Source organism: Coloeus monedula (assembly GCF_965178545.1).
Source record: "Coloeus monedula genome assembly, chromosome: 6".
Classification (NCBI taxonomy): Eukaryota; Metazoa; Chordata; class Aves; order Passeriformes; family Corvidae; genus Coloeus; species Coloeus monedula.
In genome coordinates this window covers 15,073,228-15,094,582 of record NC_138786.1, presented here as the reverse complement: position 1 = coordinate 15,094,582, position 21,355 = coordinate 15,073,228, and the positions used below count along the sequence as shown (strand labels likewise).

At 43.6% G+C, this 21,355-nt stretch overlaps 1 protein-coding gene across 17 annotated transcripts in view; it reads left to right on the top strand.

The window, feature by feature from the left end:
* LOC309573731 (uncharacterized protein) overlaps nt 1-21,355 on the top strand; it is an 83,798-nt gene that overhangs the window by 18,123 nt on the left and 44,320 nt on the right. For 4 of the 17 annotated variants that reach the window (XR_014226448.1, XR_014226454.1, XR_014226456.1 and 1 more), the window contains 5 exons: nt 1,345-5,732; nt 9,251-9,326; nt 11,964-12,099; nt 15,334-15,440; nt 18,735-18,874. Coding sequence is in view for 3 of the 17 variants with exons in the window: in XM_082282890.1 (XP_082139016.1) it covers nt 1,345-1,423; nt 3,505-3,600; nt 5,292-5,330 (214 nt within the window). In the remaining 14 variants the exon portion in view is untranslated. Of the gene's footprint in view, nt 1-1,344; nt 5,733-9,250; nt 9,327-11,963; nt 12,100-14,493; nt 14,671-15,333; nt 15,441-18,734; nt 21,224-21,355 lie in introns of those variants that run through there. The other 13 variants (XR_014226447.1, XR_014226455.1, XR_014226457.1 and 10 more) reach the window with 7 other exon arrangements.

The window sequence follows — 21,355 nt, the reverse complement described above, 5'->3', positions numbered from 1 at the left end:
GATACTCCAAAACTGGTTGAATAAATCCTGTGCAGCTGGCCTGCGTGAAATGTGCCCAGTGACAGCAAGCGGCAGCGAGGATTCAGAGGGATCGGGAGAGCTCTGTGCTGTCAGATGTTACAGTGTTTTATTGCTTTGACTGGGAAGGGCAGGAACGTGTAGGTATCTCTACTGCTCAGTATAAGGGTGCAAAGTGGTTCCCTTGGGCATGTATGTGGACAAAATTGCTGCACAAGTGGGCAGTGTTGCCTTCTGCGTATGCTTGTACGTGCTCTGGTGTTTTCCAACTTTGGAACTGTGGTTAAAGCCTCAAAGGGAATGTGTGAGTCTGCAGCAGCTGAGAATACATTTCCAGCACTGGAGGTTCCCGTGTGGTTGAGTGTCTGTCCCATCCTTGGTGAGGAATTGTTTAACCTGTACTGTGGTGTTCATCAAGGGAAATTCTTGGAGACTTATTTAATTGGTCAAGCCAAGGCAGTACAGGATACACTTGTCTGTACTTGTGGATGAGATGTCAGGAACTGTTATGGATTGGAGACTGTTTTTTCTGCCTGTGCTGTTCTCACTGCCAGCTCTGTTCATCCAACTGTGTCTCATCACTTTGCTTCTCTTTGTAATATAACCCAGCTGAGGCATGGTCCCAAGGGAAAAGTGACTTAAATCGGAATCTTGGAAAGTCAAGAATTAAAAGATGCATAGTTCAGGAAAATAAATTTTGGAATACAAAGTTATGAAGGCTGTGACTGGTTCACATGAGCAACTTGCAGCAAGGTCATGTGTTCCTCTGATAGTGCATCAACAGGAATTTAGAAATCTTGCTTTTACTCAGGCTGTGTGAGCAGAGTGATTTTGGCCATGCTCTGCAGTGCCATCTCTGTGAATCCAGCTCGTTCTCAGGCTCCAGAGAGCTTCCAGGTTCTCTAGGAAGAAGGACAAGAGTAACTGCAATGAGTGAGACCAGATTTACAAAACTGGCCTCTGGAGCTCAGAATGGCAGGACTCAGTAAAGAAGAAAACATAGAGGCTTTCGTTAATACAGGTGTTTATCAGAAATGCATTAAGAGGGATTTTAAAAAGAGATTCATATGTATTGGATGGTAAGCAAATTTCCAGCAAAATAAGGTGAGAATAAAACTTTCCTTGGAGACAGTTTGGCCAGTAGTTGTTTCTGTCAGGATTTTTTTTTTGCTCTTCCTGTGTCATTTGTAGGGGTCATACATTGAAATGATGCTCTGGCCTACAGGGACCACTGTCTTGAGCCAAGTGCATGGCAATTCTTAGGATGCCTGTGCTGAAATACTTCTCTTAATGGACCTTGATGGGGTTTGGTTTGATTTGTTCCAGAATGGGATCGCCCTTGTTCCTGTTGCTGCATACTCATGATCTGGAGCCCCAGGACTCAAGCAAGACTGAGGGGCGCATGGTAAGATTGCTACCTGCATGCAGGAGGATGGTGAAATCTGGGATGTGTAGCTTGTGACTTTCAGCTGTTTGGTTTGAAGCAAGGGACAGGAAAGCTTCTTTTTCTTTATTGATGGAGGAACAATGTAGAGCAATGAGAGGAGGTGAAAAATCCTTAGGAAAACTAAAAACAGAAAAGAAGCAGCACTGAGAGTGGGCCAAATCTTTTGGTTGTGTATGTGAGCATTACTCATATAACTTCAAGAGGGTACATGCTTTAACTGAGCATGTACCAGCTGAGGACTTGGCCCATAATGTCCTTTATAAAGCTCTGATTCCTCCCCAAATAGTTTTTCCCTCCCTCTTCAAAGGGCACCTGTTGTTGGTGGAGTTGGTGATGATACTGGATTAGTGCACATGTGGTCAGCCTGCTTGGCCTCGGCCCTTTGGACCCAAAATGAACTCCAGCTGCTGTTGCCCAGAGCAGGTGCTTCATCCAGCCTGAGCAGCTGTTTGAATGTACGCTGTCATGGCCAAGAGGGGGGGGGAGGTCCCCTGGAGTACCCAGAGGAATGACTGATCAGCAGGAAGCAAACGGGAAGTGTGCCATGGAGACCTGGTTTTTATACCCAGCAGACAAAAGTTGTTCTAGCGTTTCCTTGTGGAAATCAGGAACAGTGGCTGTCACTCTGCATCCACTGAGCCTGCCCAGTACCATGATGGATTATGGTTCCTAAAAAGAGGCTGAGGGACCACTAAAGACCAGCAGGACTGGTTGTAGTCATTGGCTTAAAGCTCCAGTGAGTGGCCTGGCAAAAGTGAGATTGAGCATAGAACAGAGCACAGGCTAATGGCCTGCTACATGTGACAGCTTGGGCTTCACACACTGCTAGAGAGAGGAAAACAAAAGCAGAGATAATCTGGGGCAGGAAGCAGCTACAGGGATTAGTGCCAGGGAAATGGAGGCAGAAGAGATGACCTGGGGATATGTGCAGATGTGATGGTTAGGAGTTTGAGGTCAGAGGTGGAGGAGGGGGCACAGATAGCTTGTGTCAGAGATAAAGGAGCAGCAACCCAGGGTTAGAGTAACAGGGACAGGACAAAGATGCAGGTTTTGTGGAGTAAGGGAATCACAGCCTTCAAAGGGGTGAGGGCAGCATAGAGTAAGGGCAACCCAGACCTGTAGCAAGAGGTAGTAGTGGGAGGTGCCTTGCAGAGCAGGGAATCTCACAGGATAAGCTGTTCAAAGTCATTTCCATCACTGGCATCACAAACAGCTCTTTCCAAGTCCCCTCCAGCATTCCTTCAGCTTACTCCCCTTCAACTATTGTCACTGACCTGGCAGTGGTTCTTGTGCAGTACTGCACTCTCTGATTATTCCCATGCTGTTAGCAACAGTGCTCCTGGCCTCCCTTTCCAGGAGCATGCACTCTCTGGATGTGTCTGCATATGTCACTGTCAGCATTAACACTGAATTTAATGTGACTCCTCCGGGTCCCATCCTCTTACCTTTATTCATTGAAGTTACCAGAGTCCTTCCAGTTTCTCTGATAGCCCCACTTTGTTATCCCTGTCCTGTGCGTGGTTTTTGTCAATCCCATCAGCCAGACTTTGCATTCTGTGTATCTTTGTATTTCTGTGTATCTTTGTATTCTGTGATAGCTCAACCAGGTTTCCACTGAACCTCCATAAGGAGAGGTAAATGCTAAGCAAGAATACTTCCTTGTATAGCTATAAAAGGATTATTCAGGCCAGGTTTCACTACAGCATAGCCAAAGAGCAGGAGAAAACATGAATATTGGAGGCTTCTCTTTGTCAGGAAATGGGATTTCCGCAGGTGCTCAATTGTGAATGCTCTGAATGCTTCTAAGGCTTGGCACATGGCATTGCTGAATCCTGATTCAGGATGCAAGAATGTCTCATGACCCTTGCCATGAAAACTGGTGTCTGGCCATGTTTGGAAATCAGCCGTCAATGATGACAGTAGATGAGTATGGGTGAAATGAGCAGCTTGGCTTCAACACTAAGCAAGACTTGTTAAATGTTGTAAATACAGATGTCCAATTCAATTTTGAATAATGAATATTATGAACTTTCCTGTAGCAAGTGGTAAGAAGCTGGATCATCTTTCTTCATCTGCTCACTGCCTTCACAGAATTTCCAAGTGTGACAAAGTATTTCATCCCTTTACAGGATTGGGTAAGATTGGTAACCATAATCCATGTACAGAATTGCACAGAAGTAGTCTAGGCAGCCAAATGTATTGATTTAAGATCACCTATGTGGTGGCAGGGAAATTGTTGGTTTATTTGTTTCTTGTGTTGGTCGGGTTATGCAGCTGACTTCAGTTATTTATTCTTTTGGATGACAAACATGGCTGCACAGGCCTGTACAATTTCTGTTCCAGTGTAACTCTTCCATCAGGTATACCCGCTATTTGGTTTGCTTCTGTATAAAAATTAAGGTATTGGAAAAATAGCACCAGAAGCTCTACATGAATGACATTCTCAAGGCTGTTAAGGAAATAGATGTGTTAGAAGTAGGGTGTTTCTGTGCTCATTCTGTTCTCACATCCCTTGGACAACTGCATGTGGAAAGAAACACCACACGCAACTGTTACAAGTGTGTGATGTAGCTCCGTGCCAGGGGAGACATCCTCTGACGAGCTCCCATGGATGTACCAGCAGTAGTTCTGTGCTGTCTCCTTAGCTGCCTGATAGCATGGCTGGGTGATACCACTGATCAAGTGGCAGTTGCTGCCCTGCCTCCTTCCTCTGCACTTGTCTTCCTCCACTTCCTTGCACTCAAGATGAATGAAAGTGCAGATTTTCAAATCTTGGTGGTGTAGTAAATTCCTGCTAAAAACCAAACCAAACACAATTTTCAGAGTGGCCCTGTATTTAAGTGTGGCAGCACATTTAATTTGGAATTCCAGAGGTTTTTAACCACCTACATGTGGACAGGAATTTTTTGAAGCACCTGCCTTTTGCTGATTAAAATGTAATTAGGTACCAAGGATTTTAACCGTTCCTAAAGGATGTGTGGCAATGTCCAGTGTCCTGTCCGGTGAGGAACAACAGAGTGAAACAGTTTGGGTGTGGTAAATCATAATTTAGTAACTGCTGGATTAAGACTAAGGAAATAAAGAGCTCGTTAGCAGGCCTCCACGTTTAGGGGATCTGGAGAGCAAAGAGATTTAATTTGTACAAGGCCCATGTTATGCTGTGCAGGAATTCCCAGTTCAGGGTCAAAAATGCTGAGAGTGCCCTTTCAGCAGAGAGCCGACAATTAGCTTGCTGCCAGTAGGAAAAACAGCCTTTAAGTGGTGAGTGAACTGAGTGTCAGGAATGGACCTGGAGACAGGGCAGCACACAGTCAGAGCGAGTGACATTCTTCACACCTGCTGTGGGGCATAACAGTAGCTGGCTGCCTCAGCCCGTGGCGCTACAAGCAGAGCATTGTGCTGTGACACAGCCTGGACAAGCGATTGAATTACACACCGATTAGGTCTTCGGCTTCTCCCTGTCACTGTGGACAATGGAGAATCAGAGAAGTGGACATGAGAGCTTTAGCAGGCCTTGTGCTCTCCAGCAGAGGAGGATTAGTTTGTAAATGGTAAATTGTGTTGGGGCCAAGAGTCGTAAAACTGAACTCTTGCCCCGCTGCTGCCTCAAAGGCACAGGATCTGCAGAAAAGCCCTTCTCCCCCCTTCTGCTAAATGCTGTGATCAGGGGAGGGGTGGGCATATGGAATCTGTTCCTCCTTTCCTCTGCCAAAGAAGGAAGAAGAAATTGGTATATTTGTACAAATTTTGCTCCTCACTTTCTCTTTCTATCTTTTCTAAGGAAGGGCATGGAATTAAATTAATCAGTCTTCTGCCGTTTCCACAGGGATGCGGATTTGCCTCTCACCGAGGTGCTGCTGGCTAGTTCACTGCCTGCTCGAGGGTGTCTCTAAGACTGATTTAATCTGAAGCATGCACTTCCTCAGGAGGTCTGCAGCACGGCTGGAGGAGTGCAAACACTGCATCCCTTCCCTCCTGTTACCTCCTTCCACATGACTACAGTGCCTGTGCTGTGCTCTCAGCTCCCTCACCCTGAAATGTTCCTTGTGATGGTTCGCACTGAGCTGCCTGGGAGCAGGCTTTGCTTTTGGTGGCAGTATCCCTTGTTGCCATGTCATTCCCAAAGAAGATGGCTTTATCCTTGCCTTTATTCCACTGGGACCAGCTGCTCTTCACACAGGAACCAAAAGTGGCAAATCTCCCATAACTTTTTTTAATTTTCAATTGAAGCTCCACATCACGTGAACTTCTTGGGGTTTTTTGAGAGGTAAAGACTTTTTTTTTCTTTTTCTTTTTTTTTTAGAAAAAACATCAAATAAAAACCTGAAGACAAAAAAACAACAAAACCAAAACTTACAGAAAAAAAAAAATCAAAACCCACACATTGAACCCAAGCTGGAGAATCAGCTGCATTGTGTGACTGATACAGCCCATGGGAGTACAAAGCATTCTCAGTCTGGTCTTGCACATCTACTCCCTATACCTATTAATAGCTTTTAGACATGAACATAAACATGGAGAAGGGCAGGACTAGTTTGCCATGCAAACATTTATCTGGGGGGCCCATCCTATTTTCTAGAACTAAAGATTTCACTGAGATAAGGTGGACATTTTTAAGCATTGGTGGAGATAGGGGGTTGTAACTGCACTTAAACTGAGGTTGGATTAGGCATTCTCTTATCTTGGAGTCTGCCAGTAAATAGCAAAGTATACAAGCAATGGAAATATGTCCTTCTTAATCTGTAAAAAGAAAAGGACAGTTTTGAAAATCCATCAGTCTTTCATATCATCTTAAGGCATATTGATCCTGAATCATCACAGGGAAATTCAACAGGGATGCTCTTGTTAGTGATCTAAGAATATAAATGTGGTTGAATACATGGAAAACTGTATCTTGTTCCAGTTGTCTTTATTACTGCAATAAATAATACCAACTCTCTATTCCTACAGACTTTATCTCATCTCTTTATAGTATTGGTGTTTATTTTGTTTTGAGCTGAGAAACAGTGCATACCTAGATACTGTAAGGTTGTAAGAGGTTTTATGAACATACCATTTAAAAGGGATTGTTTCTGCTGTGGTTACTAGTTTGAACTGAGAAAAGATACTCATATTTCATACTCCTGAAAGAAATAGCAGATTTGCTGTAATACAGCAGTTCTGAGTAATCTTCTCATAAACAATCCATTCCAGAAAACTCCCAAATCTCTCCCACTTATTTTCTCTAATAGGTGGCAAATCCTCAATACCTCTGAAAAATGCTCACAAGTCTGCAGGCAATGAAGGCTTTGCTTTGGTTTATTTTTTATAAAGCTTGGTAAAAAAATATGAATGAGAGAAATTCAGCCGTTGTTTAACATAGTACTGATAACTGAGAGTTCATTTTCAAAACTGGAAAATAAGAACTAGTCTAAGTAGCCACAGTTGGTTTTGCTGCTATGGAGTATTTCAGAGGTAAGTTTTAAAGGGAAAAAAAGGAAAACCAGTCATTCACAAGTGCTGATACAGGAATGACAGAGGTTAATACCAGTGACATCATGTTGGAACTGTATAGCATTTTGTTAATGGTTATTAATGCCCTGCTGCTGGGAGACAGACAGTGCCAGCTGCCATTAGTGTGGTGCCTCTGCGGGTGTGCCTGGGCCTCTGCTCGGGAAGGAGAGGGCCCTGAGGAGGGCTCAACTCTGCTCCCTCCACTGAAACAGGAGGAGAGGAGACACTGAGAGAAGGCAGTTGCAGTGCCTTGCTCAGAACAGGGCTTGGAGAGTGAAGCAGGAGCAGCAGACACCTGCAGAGCCACGTCCAGGAGGTACTGAGGACTTCTGTTCAATTCAGATGTCCAGGACTAAACTCAAGATACACATCATTTGGAAGAAAACAGCAAGAGATTCAGACAAACATGCATGGAAATTATGCCAGTAAGCCTGAGGAAGAAGCCTAAGTTCATGTAAGAGAACTCAGAGCTTTGTACATCAGTGGAAAGGAGTCAGAAATGCTATAGACGGAAGGAGAAAAGCCCTTGAGAGGAAGGGAAGGGAACTTTGTAATGGCAGAATGATGATTGATATAGAACAATTAATTAGCTTTGACTACATCATATTCATTGTACATCTAGATTTGTGGGTTTAGCTGCCTCACTTGGGGCTGGCTATCACTTTGTGTAATACCTTTGAATTTCATCCACCATAAGGGAATGAAACAGATACAGAAAAGTGCAATATGTCAGTGTAGCATATCAAATTGAGAAAGGCATTTTTAGCAGTCTGTACTGAACAGAGGTTTAAGCCTGCATTAGATTATTCCTTAAGTGTATTGTTGTTATGACAAATCTGAAAGGAGCTAAAAGCATTTCAATAGGTCAAAAAAGGAAACTTTGATTTCCTTTCCCACAGCCTGGGCCCAAAATGGGATTGCCAGCCAGTCTTACATGGCCTGGCTGTGTACCACATAATCACCCACTGGTGAATGGCAGCAGAACACATGGAGATGAGTTGTGAGTCCTGTGGGAATAACTGGCTCACCAGGCCTCTCCAAATCGTTCAGCTTCTAGATTTCTTTAAATGCTCATGCAGTGTCCCCTGAATAATGCACTGAGAATGTTTAGCCAAGAAATGCCTGATGTCCCAAGGACATTTTGATGATGACTGCTATCTGATGTGCCACACAGACTTTTGTATTCTCTTTCATGCTAATTAAAAACTAGTATATCACTGCTTATGTTTTCTAAAAGGGAAAATGCGCGTTTGATCCCATGAACCTCAGGTTTGGGAATACAATTTAATTTTAAACCCCATTAATTTTGCACACCCATTAATTATTAGAAATAAATGGAAACATCCATGCAGTATTGTACGTGTACTCCCCAATAATGCAGCCTAATATTCAAACACAATGATTTGTACAGAATTTATTTTCTCTGGTCACTTTTACAAATAGACTTGCCCATACAAATAGTTTGCAGTCAGTTTCCCTCAGTGCAAAGTGTGAGCAGCAGGAGCAGCAGGTCAAGGGGAGCAGTTACTCCCCTCTGCATAGCATTCAGTGTCATCAGAATTGCAGTCTAATTGTTTGTCTGGTTGTCCGGTTTTAAGGATTTTCTTTAATTTTCTTTTTTTTTTTTCTTTTTTTTTTCTCTTCTTTATAGAACTAAAATAGTTCATGTTATTCTTTCCAGTAGTTCAGACTTCTATAATTATTACAAAAAATTTGCAAGGAAAAGAAAATGTGTAACCAAACACATTGACTATTTTGAAGAACTTCAAAGTAACATTGGAATTCTGTATTTCTTCAAGAAAATAGGCTCTTATTAACTTCTGATCTTTGATTACTCTTTCACTTTGTTGGTAGATAATATTTAGAAGAATTTAGAATGGCTGGGACTCAAGCTTGACTTTTCATTTGCATTTCAAATTGGAGCAAATCAAACAAAACAGAATGAAGCTTCCACTCACACCAATCAGTGCAGGATAGCCCCTGCAATCCAATGTATTTCTAGGCTTTGCCTCTTGACATTTCTCTTTTGGGGGTGAGGGAAGAGAAGAATTTGTCTTTAGTTAACAGAGCAGCAATGAGCCTCTAAAATGTGCTTTTACCTTAAAGTAATAAACAATCAATACAAGGTCATTTCTGAAGGATAAAATGGCAGTGTGGCTGGGGTGGGGGCTATTTTGGAGGGTTGGGGGTTTGGGTTTCTTTGCATATGAGGAGATGGGGTAATGGGTGCCTCTTATAATGCCTATAATGTAACTGACTCTTGAAGCTTGACTTATTGTTCTGGATTTGTAGCTGGTGAAAAGGAAGTCAAAAGTAATTTCCAAAACCTGATCTCTAGCAGATGAAGACCTTGCAGAAAAGCAGTCAGGTAGGTTCCAATGTACCGAGATTTGGGTCTTCTCCTGGGTCTTGCATTATGAGTCTGTTTAAAATACTTCACTGCTTTCAGGTTTTGACTATGTTGGCATTTCCCTATAGTTGCCAGAGCGGTGTCTGTCTGGAAGTTAATCAGCCTGTATTTGTGTAACATGAACTGCTTGTCTGGAAACATGGGTGGAATGGTTGAGTGTGCCATGGGCTGGCTATCAGCGTGTGTGACTGCTATGTACAGAACTGTACATCAAGCTATTTCTGGCTGTGGTTTTGGGGGTTTTTAAGCTGAAATTTAAGTCTGTTTATTGACCCTAATATGTGTGTGTGTTCTTCCTTCATGGAAAGAGAATAGGACTTTTGGTCAAGAAACAAAGGCTTCCTTGTGATGTGTTATACCACTTGTATGCTTGCTGTAGAGAAAAATAACTCGCTAACTTGAAATCATGTGTGCCAAGTTACCTTCACTGGCATTGTGAGAGCAGCAGCAAAAGGTTCACATAACTATTAAATGGACTTTTATGGGTAAAGTATATACCTTTCTCCTAGAAAGTAGTTTCCTACATGGCTTCACTTAAGCAATAGCAGGAGTTTTAGGGCTGCAGAATGGCCTGGGTTGGAGGAGCCTTAAAGATCATCTCATTCCAACCTCTCTGCCATGAGCAGTGACACCTCGTACTAGACCAAGGTTGCTCAGAGCCCTATCCAACCTGGCCTTGAACACTTCCATGGATGGGTTATCCACGCTTCTTTGGGCAACCTATACCAGTGTCTCACCACTCTCACAGTAAAGATCTTCTAAATATTTAATCTAAACCTACTTTCTTTCATTTTAAAACCATTCCTCCCATGCCATCACATGCCCTGATGAAAAGTCCCTCTCCAGGTCTTGTAAGCCCCCTTTAGATACTGGAAGATGCTGTAAAGTCTCCTCAGAGCCACCTTTTCCCCACGCTGAACAGCCCCATCTCTCTCAGCCCATCAAATTTCTTTAGTGTTTGAGAAATGCTGAGGAGAACTTGTGTTTCTGCCTTTCTTCCCCTTCTCCCCGTGAAACTGAAGGACTTGCACTCCTGTTACTTCATGGGAGATATATTAATTCAGCATAGGCTTTTGTATATGAACAGGATTACAGAGTTGTGTTGCCAAATTGATAATATCAGAGGAAGGTGTAACAGCATAAGGGAAAAATGAAGTTGAATGTCTTAATTAAAGGTGCAAACTGCAGATGTGAGCAAACTGTGAAAGAGATGAGGGGTACTGATTTCACTGAGAGCTGAAGATGTTAAATGAGCACCTTGTATAGAAAGATGCCAGCAAACACTGGGGATGGGGTTTGGCTGCTGGAGAATTGTGTGATGCTCCAAAGGCTAGGTTTTTTTGGGGAGCACAGTGTAGAGTGAATGGGTTTATAAATATGAGCACTTCAGTCACATGCCTCAAAAGAACATCTCTTCAACCTGTACCTATTGTAAATAAAGCAGATTAAAAGGGAGAGAGTTGAAGAACTTTGTTCAAGTACTTAAGTATCTGGAAACAGACAAGTGAATCAGACTTGCAAAAAGAATGGTGTAGTAAGTCAGACTTGTAGGCTACCATAAGCATCTGTCTCTGAATCTGCAGATATGCCATCCTCAAATTGCAGAACAGGGTTTGTAAGAACAGTGTAAGATTTTGGTTAGTAAGGCTTAAGGTTGAGGGCAGCTCCTTGCTTTCTTTTTAAAAACAGAGGGCTTAGTTTCCCCTGCCACAACCCTGTGGTGATGGGCAGCACCTCAGCCTGATCTATGAACTGAAAACACATTTGATCTGTATGCTGGTGCTTACTGCCAGGTCCTGCCACTCCACCTGAATAACTATAACATGCTCATAAATCAGGGGAGAGCATTCCTCTCTGACACCATCCCAAATGCCCTACTGAGCTGAAGCCTGTGTTAGCCATCAATGCCTCTTACATAAACATGTCATACTTTAAAGTAGGGTCTTGCAAAAAGCACAAACAATATGCTGGTATGGAGGGGCCACACGAAGTCAAGAGCTGTTAAGTGGGGGGAAGAGGAGGAGAAGAATCTCTTGATGATAAATATATTTACCAGACACATGTGGAAAGAAAACAGTTAAGTCTAGCTTACATTTCTTTCAAAATGAAACAGTCAGATGTGCAAATGGTTGTCATATTCCCTGGAGAACTTGGAAGCTAGGAGCCAAGAAAATAATGATGCAGGATACTTTGGCTCTTGTTGTATTCACTTCAGCCTGGTCTTTATCCTACGCCTCATGCACCAGATACCCAGTAGTCTGTGTTTCTGATGAGGTAGCAAAAAAATCTGGTTTGCGTTTGGTCTGCTATAGAAAGCTGAGTAAGAACTATGGCTCAGTCCTGTGTGTGCATTCAAAGCCACTTACTAAGCCTTGTTTAAAATCACCCACTAACACTGTGGCTGGCAGTTCTTGTCTGCTGGGTCTTAATCCTCACACAAGCTGATGCCAATTTTTGGCATGGTAAGAGAAATGCTAAGGAGCATCCCAGGTACACCTTTGTTATAGTACACAGCTGAGTGACTTGTAAAACTCATGTGTTTGTGCTGGCACAGCCTTTGATGTGAATTGGTAAGGAAAGTGCTCTCCACCACAGCAGCTGGAACACACACAGCCAGAAGTGACACCGGGCTGTAAAGAGCGTCTCCGTGTCAGATGGGTCACAAATCACGGGGCTGACAGGTGCCTGTGCTGGATCCCGCGCCAGGGTGTGCCTTGGTGTGCAGCAGCAGGTAGGAGACCTGCCTGGTGGGTGGCCAGATTGTACAAATGACTCGAATTCTCTGCTCAGGGGCAGCCTGTTGCACAGCTTGGTGCAGAATTAGGAACAGTTGCTTTTCCTTAAAATGGGCTGAGTGCTGTTCATGCTCTGACTTCAGGGTGGGTTCAATTCCACAGGCTTTAATAGTCATGAGGTTAATTTGTAGCGTTAAGGCAAGAGGTTTTTGTGAAACAAAAGACTGAGCCTGCAGTTCCTCAATTGCTCCTACTGAAGGTGTTGGGCCTTCAGCACCCATGTTGCTTTCCCAAGGAGGGAGATCCAGCATGCAAGAGAGAGGTGTAAGTACTCACATCCCAGAAGGGCTTCAGGGTTTTTGGGCATGGACTTTTCTTACGGAATATCTAATCTATCCCTGTAACTGATGAAGATGACTGATGAGGATAACTCTGCTATGGGAGCCTGAACCACAGTTAGCATTTGTGATTGTGATGACCTTCCAAAAATGCATGTGGGAGACATGACACAATGGTTTTCCACTGCCTGCTTAGAATTGGTTTCTACTGCCTTAGCCTCTACCCATACACATTAATTCCTGAGCTGCTCTTATCCCCTTACCAGCCCCTTCTAGATATAATTTAAGGTTTTTAGGGCTTGATCCAAAGCAACCCACCCATAGTAGATTGCTGTTTTCATCCTAACACCTTGTTGGTGTTAACTGGCAGCAGCTCTTACCTTATGTGGGCAGTATAGTGCCTTGTGGCAGGTCTGTGCTTTTACATCCCAGCCTTCAGAGAAGCAGGCAAGCTTTTGGTCAGGGAGAATAGCTTCTACGTGACTTTTTTTAGAACCAGAAGGCAAAGGCTGAGGCAGCCGCTCTGAACACGTACTGGCCTCGGGAGAGGCTCCTGGCTGCTGTGCAGCTGTTGTGGGAGCTGGGCAGGACATGGGGCTCCAAAGCCGAGTGCCACACGTGCTTAGGCAGCCCCTGGCAATCAGCAACCCTGCCTGAAGTCAACTTCTGTTTAGGTGGTGGTGGTTTTTTTCTTTTTCCAGGGAGTCACTTGATAGGGTATAATCCTGTAAGATACTCAGCAAAGAAGCTGATACAGGAAAGTATTTCTGCAGATGCTTAATTTTCAGTGAATAAGTGGTCCTTTTATGTGGGTGGGAGCACTCATGTGCTTAAAGTTAAGCACATGCTTAAGTGCTTTCTTGGATTGGGGCCAAAATGCTAATGCGATGGAGGTTCCCTTTCTCAAGTAACTGCAGTGTTCAGGACTTCATGTGGACCCCTGGGCCTGCAGATTACTGAAATACCCCATGACTGGCAAATATTGGACACTTTTTTCCTTAAACTTTTCATTTTCAGCAAAATCTTCATGCAATGTTGCTATATTATAACTTTGCATACAAAGAATAGTTCTTTACTAGGCCTGTGGCAGACTTCAAAAGAAACCCTATTGCTGACATCAAATTATTTTTGTTTAAGAAGATATTTTATTTTTGTGTTTGAGGACAAAACAAAGATTCCTCCAGCACCTTTTGCTCTGCCTTATCTTTAAACTCTTCCTCTTACACTTCTGGAAGAAAATGAGCCTTTGACAGTCACCACTAAGATGTTGAATTCCAACTGCTGGGAGTCTCTTGTGTGATGTTGCACTTGCCGAGTCTGCTTTGATGACAGCAGTGGTAACAAGCCCAAAGGACACATGTGTGGGATGTGACAGGGGTGTGCACCTGTCTCAGGCAGGGGGCACCAGGTCTTCCCCGTGGCAGCCTCCTTGGTGGCTGTGCTAATCACCAGGAGTGACACGGGAGTGACACTCGCAGTGCCCGGCAGACAGGAACGAGCAGGGTGTTGGGGCTCTAAGTACACAGCTGCTTCTCAAATTATGATGCAAAGGGTCAGAAGTCACTGCAGTAAAAGCAGATAAAATTATGGTTCCTACTGCCACCATGCCACATCAAAATGGTAAATTGTTTGTTTTGCAGTGGGTCCGTCAAGCTGTTTTACCATAGCAGACACGTAAATTTCTCAGATTGCTTGTAGCCCTTTAAAAATAAAGGGGTTTGTTTTCCAAATACTGTGTTAGAGATTTCTTTCTGTTAACTGTTGCTTTTGACTGTTGCTATAAAATAGAAGTTTTTAGGCTTTTTTAAAGTGTTTGCTTGGTGGTGAGGCACAGCAGCAGGGTGAGGGTGTGGGGCCAGCAGTGCTGCAGGATTTGTCTGCTCTGGCCATGCTGTGTGTGGGCAGGGCAGCCTGCAGGTTCCCCTCGGATACCTGGGATGTAGGATAAGCTGTGGGCAGATGGCTGTGCACAGGATGAGCCATCTAGGTTAATGACCTGGGCAATGCTGTCTGCCTTTCTCTTCATGGCTACTGCTTCTGTTCCTGTTTCAGAAGTAGGGCAGATCTTTATCCTGTGTGCAGCATCCGCTCGCTTTTCTCAGAGTTGACACTTCTCTGCTGTCCTTTCCACTTGAATTTGTATTGAACAAGGGATGGTGCTTACAAGAAACTTGTGGAGCTAAGAGTGAGAACCAGGCTGGAAAAACCATAAGAGTTCAAATATGTAGGGTATGTGATGCTTTCTCCAGCTTCAACTTTTTTTTAGTTCCTTTTTATTGTGAATGGCTTGTTAATTTTTTGTTAAATTCTTCGACCATAACTGTGACCAAAGAGAGGAATGCATTTGACAAGTGCAATAAAGCAACTGTTCCATGTTTATGGCAAGTGCTATACTTTTATGCTATTAATTCAAATTGCCTGGATTCTTATAAAACTGGGACAGTATAGGATTACCTACCTTGCTAGAACAGTTGAAATGGATCACACTACAAAGTAGTCCACATCTCCCTATCAAATTTTAGAGGAAATAATCTTGGAGTCAGAGGGGAGGCGTATGTCTCTGGAGCACAACTTTTTGATGCATTTTTGTATCCAGCAAACGTTGGGAGTCCCAAAGAGAAATAACAGGAAAATGCCATTAAGTAAAATAGAATAGTTCCATGTAAAAAGAAAAACAGTTGCACTGCATGTGAAGTAATGACACTAAGGAGGACAAAAGTAAACTCAGAAATGTGTTTTGCTACACTACTGTAAATAAGCAGAGAAGGTGACTGCAGCACTCAGTCCTCTTCCAAGAGGAAAAGTGGTGGGAAGTGTATGTGGGGATGATTCCTTTGAGCAGACTTCTGCTGAAAAACAGAGGTGTGTGAATAATTGGTTATTTTTCTTCAGTTTGATGGTTCTGCAGGCAAGGAAAAATCATTTGGGACCAGAAAACTCTTTAGAGAATGAAGACAGCATTAATGTGTTTCAAGACCAAGACACTGCTTCAATTCCAGGTATTTTTATTTTTTTTTTCTAAATAACAGCAAGAAATCTGGGATCTTGTTTGTTTGTTTTTGTTTGTTTGTTTTTTGGGGGATTTTTTGCTTGTTAATTAACAAGGTAAAATTCAGGAGTCACGTGCAGCTCCAAGATACCTGTGGGAGGGACTGTGGGCATCCCTACTTCTTTACATATGTCCAGCAGGGTTAGCATTCTTGTCACAAAGCTGTTATGCTCTCCTGTGAGCCTGGCAGAGCAGAAAGAGGGTCTGAATTCAGGTTTCTGTATTGAAAAGTAGTTCTGACCACTGAATGAAGGATATGAAGTGGAAAATCTGATAAGAATGACCATAGTGACCAGTACCTGAGTTCCCATGCATGTGTAACTTGTTTTCTTACACTGAAAAGGAATAATGGGGTTGGGGCAGGATGGACACCCCCAAATAAGCTGGGAAGGCTCTCCTAGTCAAACCTGGCCCAACACTACTTGAATTTAGGATCACTGCAGATAAATTAATTAAATGCTCTTAAGTACACTTATACTTTCTTTGAAGCCAAGATTTTTGGTACAGAGATATGCTCTGCTGCCAGTGCCCAGGGAAGGACTGGATGTTACTCCCTGCTGGATCTCATGTCCATGGCACACTCAGTCACTTCTGGTCAGTGACTGCAACCTGATAGCCAGTGCTCAATCCTCAGTGTCTTCTTGAAGGGATTCTGTGGAAAAGGGACAGTCATCGTGGCAAGAACAGCTTGTACTCCTATTAGGATCTGAGTGGAACCAAGGCATTTGGATTTTGGAGGTGGTTGCTCGTGGGCCAAGGAGGCTAACCCCTCTTTTTGTCAGGTCCTCACCTCTGTGGGATAGTCTCAGCTCTCAGTGCCTACTAAGGAGTTGGTGTGCAAATGGTGGCTGTTTGAAGTGTAGTATTTACTTGAGCTTTAAGTGTCACCTGACTTTGAGGTCAGTGAACCTCACTGTTCATCTTGGACAAATTCTTCTTATATTGTCAGGCTTCTGTTCTGGAAATGAAGTTATGCTCTTTGCTGTCTCCTCAGGAGTGACCAAAAAGGACTTACCACTAATCCTGAAAAATTAATTTCATAACAAAGTTAATCACTGAACAAGAAAATATAGCTGGGCAGACAGCATCAACATATCCCCATTTGGTTTGAGCCAACCTTTTCCTTATTAACAAATGAAAAATGTTTTCTTTATAATACCATTCTTAAATTCTTACATTTTATACCACTATCTTAATCACTTCAATGCTACGGTGTTTGCTCAGATCCTTAAGGTGACTTCTAACACTAGTGGCAGAAAGAATGATCCATTGATGCTTTGCAAGTATAATCCTGAGGTCTGTGGTATGTCATCAACCAGAGTGTGTCATTCCCTGTCCATCATGTTGATTTTTTCCTTGTACCTGAGAACCAGGCTTGTATTTAAGTTTTCACTTTAGACCTGTGTCCTCTGTTCTGAAAACAATGGTATTTAGCATTTCTATTCGCTAAGCAGTTCCTGAAGAAGCTTTTCCTCAAAGGTTTGGGTGGGTAGAACTAGAAAAGGGAATCTGTCTGCTTCTAGGGCAGGCTTTTCTTATGTATGTTCCTTTCTTGGAGTCTACTCTTAAATGCACTGTGGAGCCTGGGATAACCGGGTCATCCCTTGCTATCTGTTATCCTATAGCTAATGCCAACTGTAATTTCAAGTGCTCCTTCCTAATCTCCCCCCCTCATGCATTATTTCCTTGTGCAGCATTAACACACCACATGCTGATCCACTGTTGCTTCATGGATTTAGAAAATAATCTACAGGCCTGCAATGATGTAAAACATTAAATATTGTTTTAAATATCAGAGGCGCCATCCTGCCTGCACGGTACTTAGGGTGGGCAGCACGCCAGCGCCTTTGCTGGCATGTGCCTGAGAACTGGAGCATGCCTGCTCCCAGCAAACAAAGCAAAGCCCAGGACAATAAGGCAGGAACGATGACAGACAGGGAAGGGCTGGCTTATAGCTTGTGCTGTTTGACCATAATATCAGCTCTGGAGACTATACTGTCTGGAGGGCTAAGAGTTTCTTTCTACACTCCTGCCTTACTGCCTGCACCTGCCCATCTGAGGGCAGGCAAGAATGAAAGGACACTTTATAGAGCTTCCAGGGGCTTGTCAGTCAGTTATTGCACAGTGGGATTGCAGTGGATGCTTCATACTTGTTCTCTCACTCAGCATTGCCAGATAACGCTGGGCTGAGTGCATTTCTTCTTAGTTTGTTTCCCTCTTTCTCTTTGCAACAGCAAAAAGCTGGTTTGTATCTGGGAGGGGAGGGCTGGGGAAGCCTGTGTGCTGTGCTGTGTGTGTGGAGGGAGCAGAGGTAGTGCAGAGAGCCTGCTGCACTGTTTTGGGATACCTCTGAGCTGTGCCTTTCCTTTCTGCTCCAGAGGAGTAAATTCCCTCTACAGCCCTGCCCTGCCTCATCTTCACTCTGTGCTAGGTACTCTAGCTGGTGTGCAGGGAGTCCTGATGGACTGTTCTTCATCCCCAGCTTTTCAGTGATGTATTCACACCCACACTCCCCATTTGGACAGGGACAACTAGAATAGAGCATGTTTTTTTTCTTTTCCTTGTGTTGACTTGGACACGAGTAACCATTGGGAGTCATCCTGTTTCCATACTGAAAAGCTGCAGTTGCATGATGTCAGCCTAAAAGCTGCAGAGGCTCAGAGTGGTGTGTGCAGCTGCTCAGCCCTCTGGGCACAGCCTGCGCCTCTGTCTGCATCGGGGAGACATAAACTGGGCTATGGTTTTAGGCTGTGTCCACTGCCTGAGGACTGCTGACCTTGTCCTTACCTGGAATGTTTCTGATGTTGGGAAAACGTCAGTCACCTTTAACTTTCTCATTACTACATCAGCTCCTGTCTTTGTGCCCATTGATCCCAAATTCCTTGTGAGGGAGATCACTCAGCCTTTGCAAGGTGGTCCTGCACTTCTGAATTCACAGCATAGTGAATGAGGTTTTGGAAGGCAAAGCCTCAGATACTGTTGGAAACATCTACCCATGAGCTGCTTAATTCAGTACAGTATATTGGAGTGTCTGCATGAAAGAGGCAGGAGAAAAGGGCTGCCCATGAAAATGATCAGTTCAAATCAGCATGGTATTAATGCAGCCAAAGGTATGGTCTGTTTATACACCCACCCTTTAATGCATGTGAATGTGCTTAATTCTGTGAGAACTTGCAAAGCCAGGAGCTATATGAACTTGGCTGTCACACACTTCTTAAAGCATTGTTTCTCCTTTTGTCTGTAGATCCCTCTAATGCCAAATGGCCCAAGAACTTCAAAGACATACCACAACTTAAATTTGTCCTTCATGCTTTTGCTTCCTTCAGCATGTGGCAAAGCCAGCTCCTCACTGGCTCTAGAGGCTCTCTCTTCAGGCTTTAAAATGTAAGTGAATTATAACAGTTCATGTTACCTGGACCAGCTGCACCAAAAACAGGCACCTTGACTCATTAGAAAAGCAGGCATCTCCTTTCCACTGGATCCAAACTCCTCATCAGCTTTGAAATATTTCACTCTGCTCCCACCCCTCAAGTTACAGCTTCTTTGGCCAAGTTCATTACTTCTTATTTCCAGAAACTACAATATCTCAGAGGGCTTCTGAACTGATTACAAGGTGACTAATACAAGTAAAGTACCAGACCTAATTTTCCTGTAATGGGTGTAGATTACTTACTGAAGTTGCTTTTTCTTCAAGAGATGAAAGTGAGCCTTGCAGAGCATTGATGTGCCGTCTTGGAGCATTTATAGGATGAGACTCCTGAATTTTCTCTCTGCTAACATAAATCTATGTTATCTTAGCCTCTTTCTTTTGAAGAGGTGCTGTAACTACTTAAGTTGGAACACAAAATTAATAGAAGACAGAAAAGCAATTTAGCTACAAACCCATAAATGCAGTATTCTCATTTTTTAACCTAGCTGGCTGGTTAAGAGAGCAAGTGTGGAAGCCACACTTCCTACTCCTGGCTGTTCCTTCCCTTGCTGGCCAGCAGCAGGCAACAGTGTCCTGTCATGTTCATGTTCAGGTGTTAGTGGGTCTCTAACCTGCACTGCTAATGGATGGGATTAGCTCTGAACATGTGCAATAAACTCAACAAATGGAAAAGAAAAAGGAAGATATTGCTATAAGACCATATATGTTGTTGAGATATGTATATATCTCTTCTTTCACTGAGCTGTGATTAATCAGAAGATTCATGTTGGGTTATTTCTGAAGATACTCCCCCATTTAATGTCCAGCATAGGTTGTTGTTTCAGCCTGACCACGTGTGCTTTGCTTCTGGTGTATTGGAAATATGTGATAATGTCTAAAACTGAAAATTATGTGGGAAAGCATGAAGATGAACAAAATGATGAAATTCCATGGGTAGAAGGATCTCGTTAAATGGACTTAGGAGATTCTCATCACTTTAATGTGATGTAGTTCACATGATAACAAGGTATTTTGTTCTACCACCAAAATGGAGCATTAGCTTAGAGGGCTGGATTACTCATGGCACAAACATGGCTGTTATGTGCAAACTTTCGATGTTCTGCCAAGGTCAGTTTGTGGGGGCTGAGATGAAACTGTTTCCTAAACTGTGAAAGCGATCCCGGGTACCCAGGCTGCTGGAATGCCTGGAGGTTTTATGGATTCCTTCCCCTTAAGCCCACTAGCAGGGTGTCTGCTAATGTGGGCTCTCTTTTCCTGCCTGCATCGCTCTAGTGAGGCTGACCTAAGGGAAAGCATTGCTTTGAATCCTCATTTTGTTTTCTGACTTCTTGTTTGCCTGCAGAAGGAGCATTTACAGCAGCCTTTTCTGTAGGTAACCAAGGTAAAAGGTTGGCTTCCAGCACTGGAAAAGATGAGCGTAACACTCATGTTTGAATGTGACACCAGACCCACGATAGGATCGGGAAGGTGTCAGGTTATAGTCAAATCTACTCTCACAGCACCTCAGCTGAGAACACGTGTTTGGGAAGGGCTGATGACAGGTCTTATGTCATGCAGGTGAAGGAAATAAAAGGTAGGAAAACAGATTTTGGCCTGGAGCTGAGGATCTGCAGTGGGCTTGCTCCTCCCACCCACTTAGAGGGGGTGTGTGCTTGCAGGTCCTATGAACACACAGGTTTTAGCACTGCCTGAAGGTTGCTGGAATGAGCACTCCTGAGGGTTCCTTGCAGAGCACCAGCTATGTTGTCCCTGTGTCAGGCTGATTTTGCACCCACCCTCTGCAGTTCACAGGCTGTTGCTGGTCTGGCTGTTCTTGCCCAGTGCTCCAGAGCCTCAGCCACAGCTTCCCATTTCTGATGGCTCAGAGCAGAGCATCTCTGGTAAAGCTTATGTTAGAAGCATGCACGAAAATGGAGGTGACAGAATGGTCTCTTTGACTGCTTCAGGTGGTGCAGTTGCAAACTGCGTGTGTTTAGGAGCATGCTTTGTTGTGGAAGAGTGTGGAAGACTAATGGAATGAAGCTGATAAGCAGCAAATGATGTTGGAAATACGTGCTCAGGGTCAAGTGGGGGAATCCAACTTGAAGGATCAGAAACAGATTGTATTCCCAAGTCTTCACTTAACTGCCTTCAGATTTTTAAGTCATTCACTCTGCCTGTGCTATACAATATGCTAATTCAGGAGTTAAAAATCTAAGGGACATTTGACTTTGTGAGGATTTCCAGGCTTCCACAATGTCGCTGTCAGACTTGGATCCTGGGAAGCTCTGTTTCAGGGAAGGACTTGAGGATGAAGGATCTGTGTAAGTACAGAAAGTAGGATTAAATTTCAATCAGGCACAGAAAGGAACAGTAGTGGGCAGAGAGCTGTCTTCCCTCAGCTGAAGTAGTTACTCTCTTCATACCTGTAAAGAGGACCTTGCCCAAATTCCCTT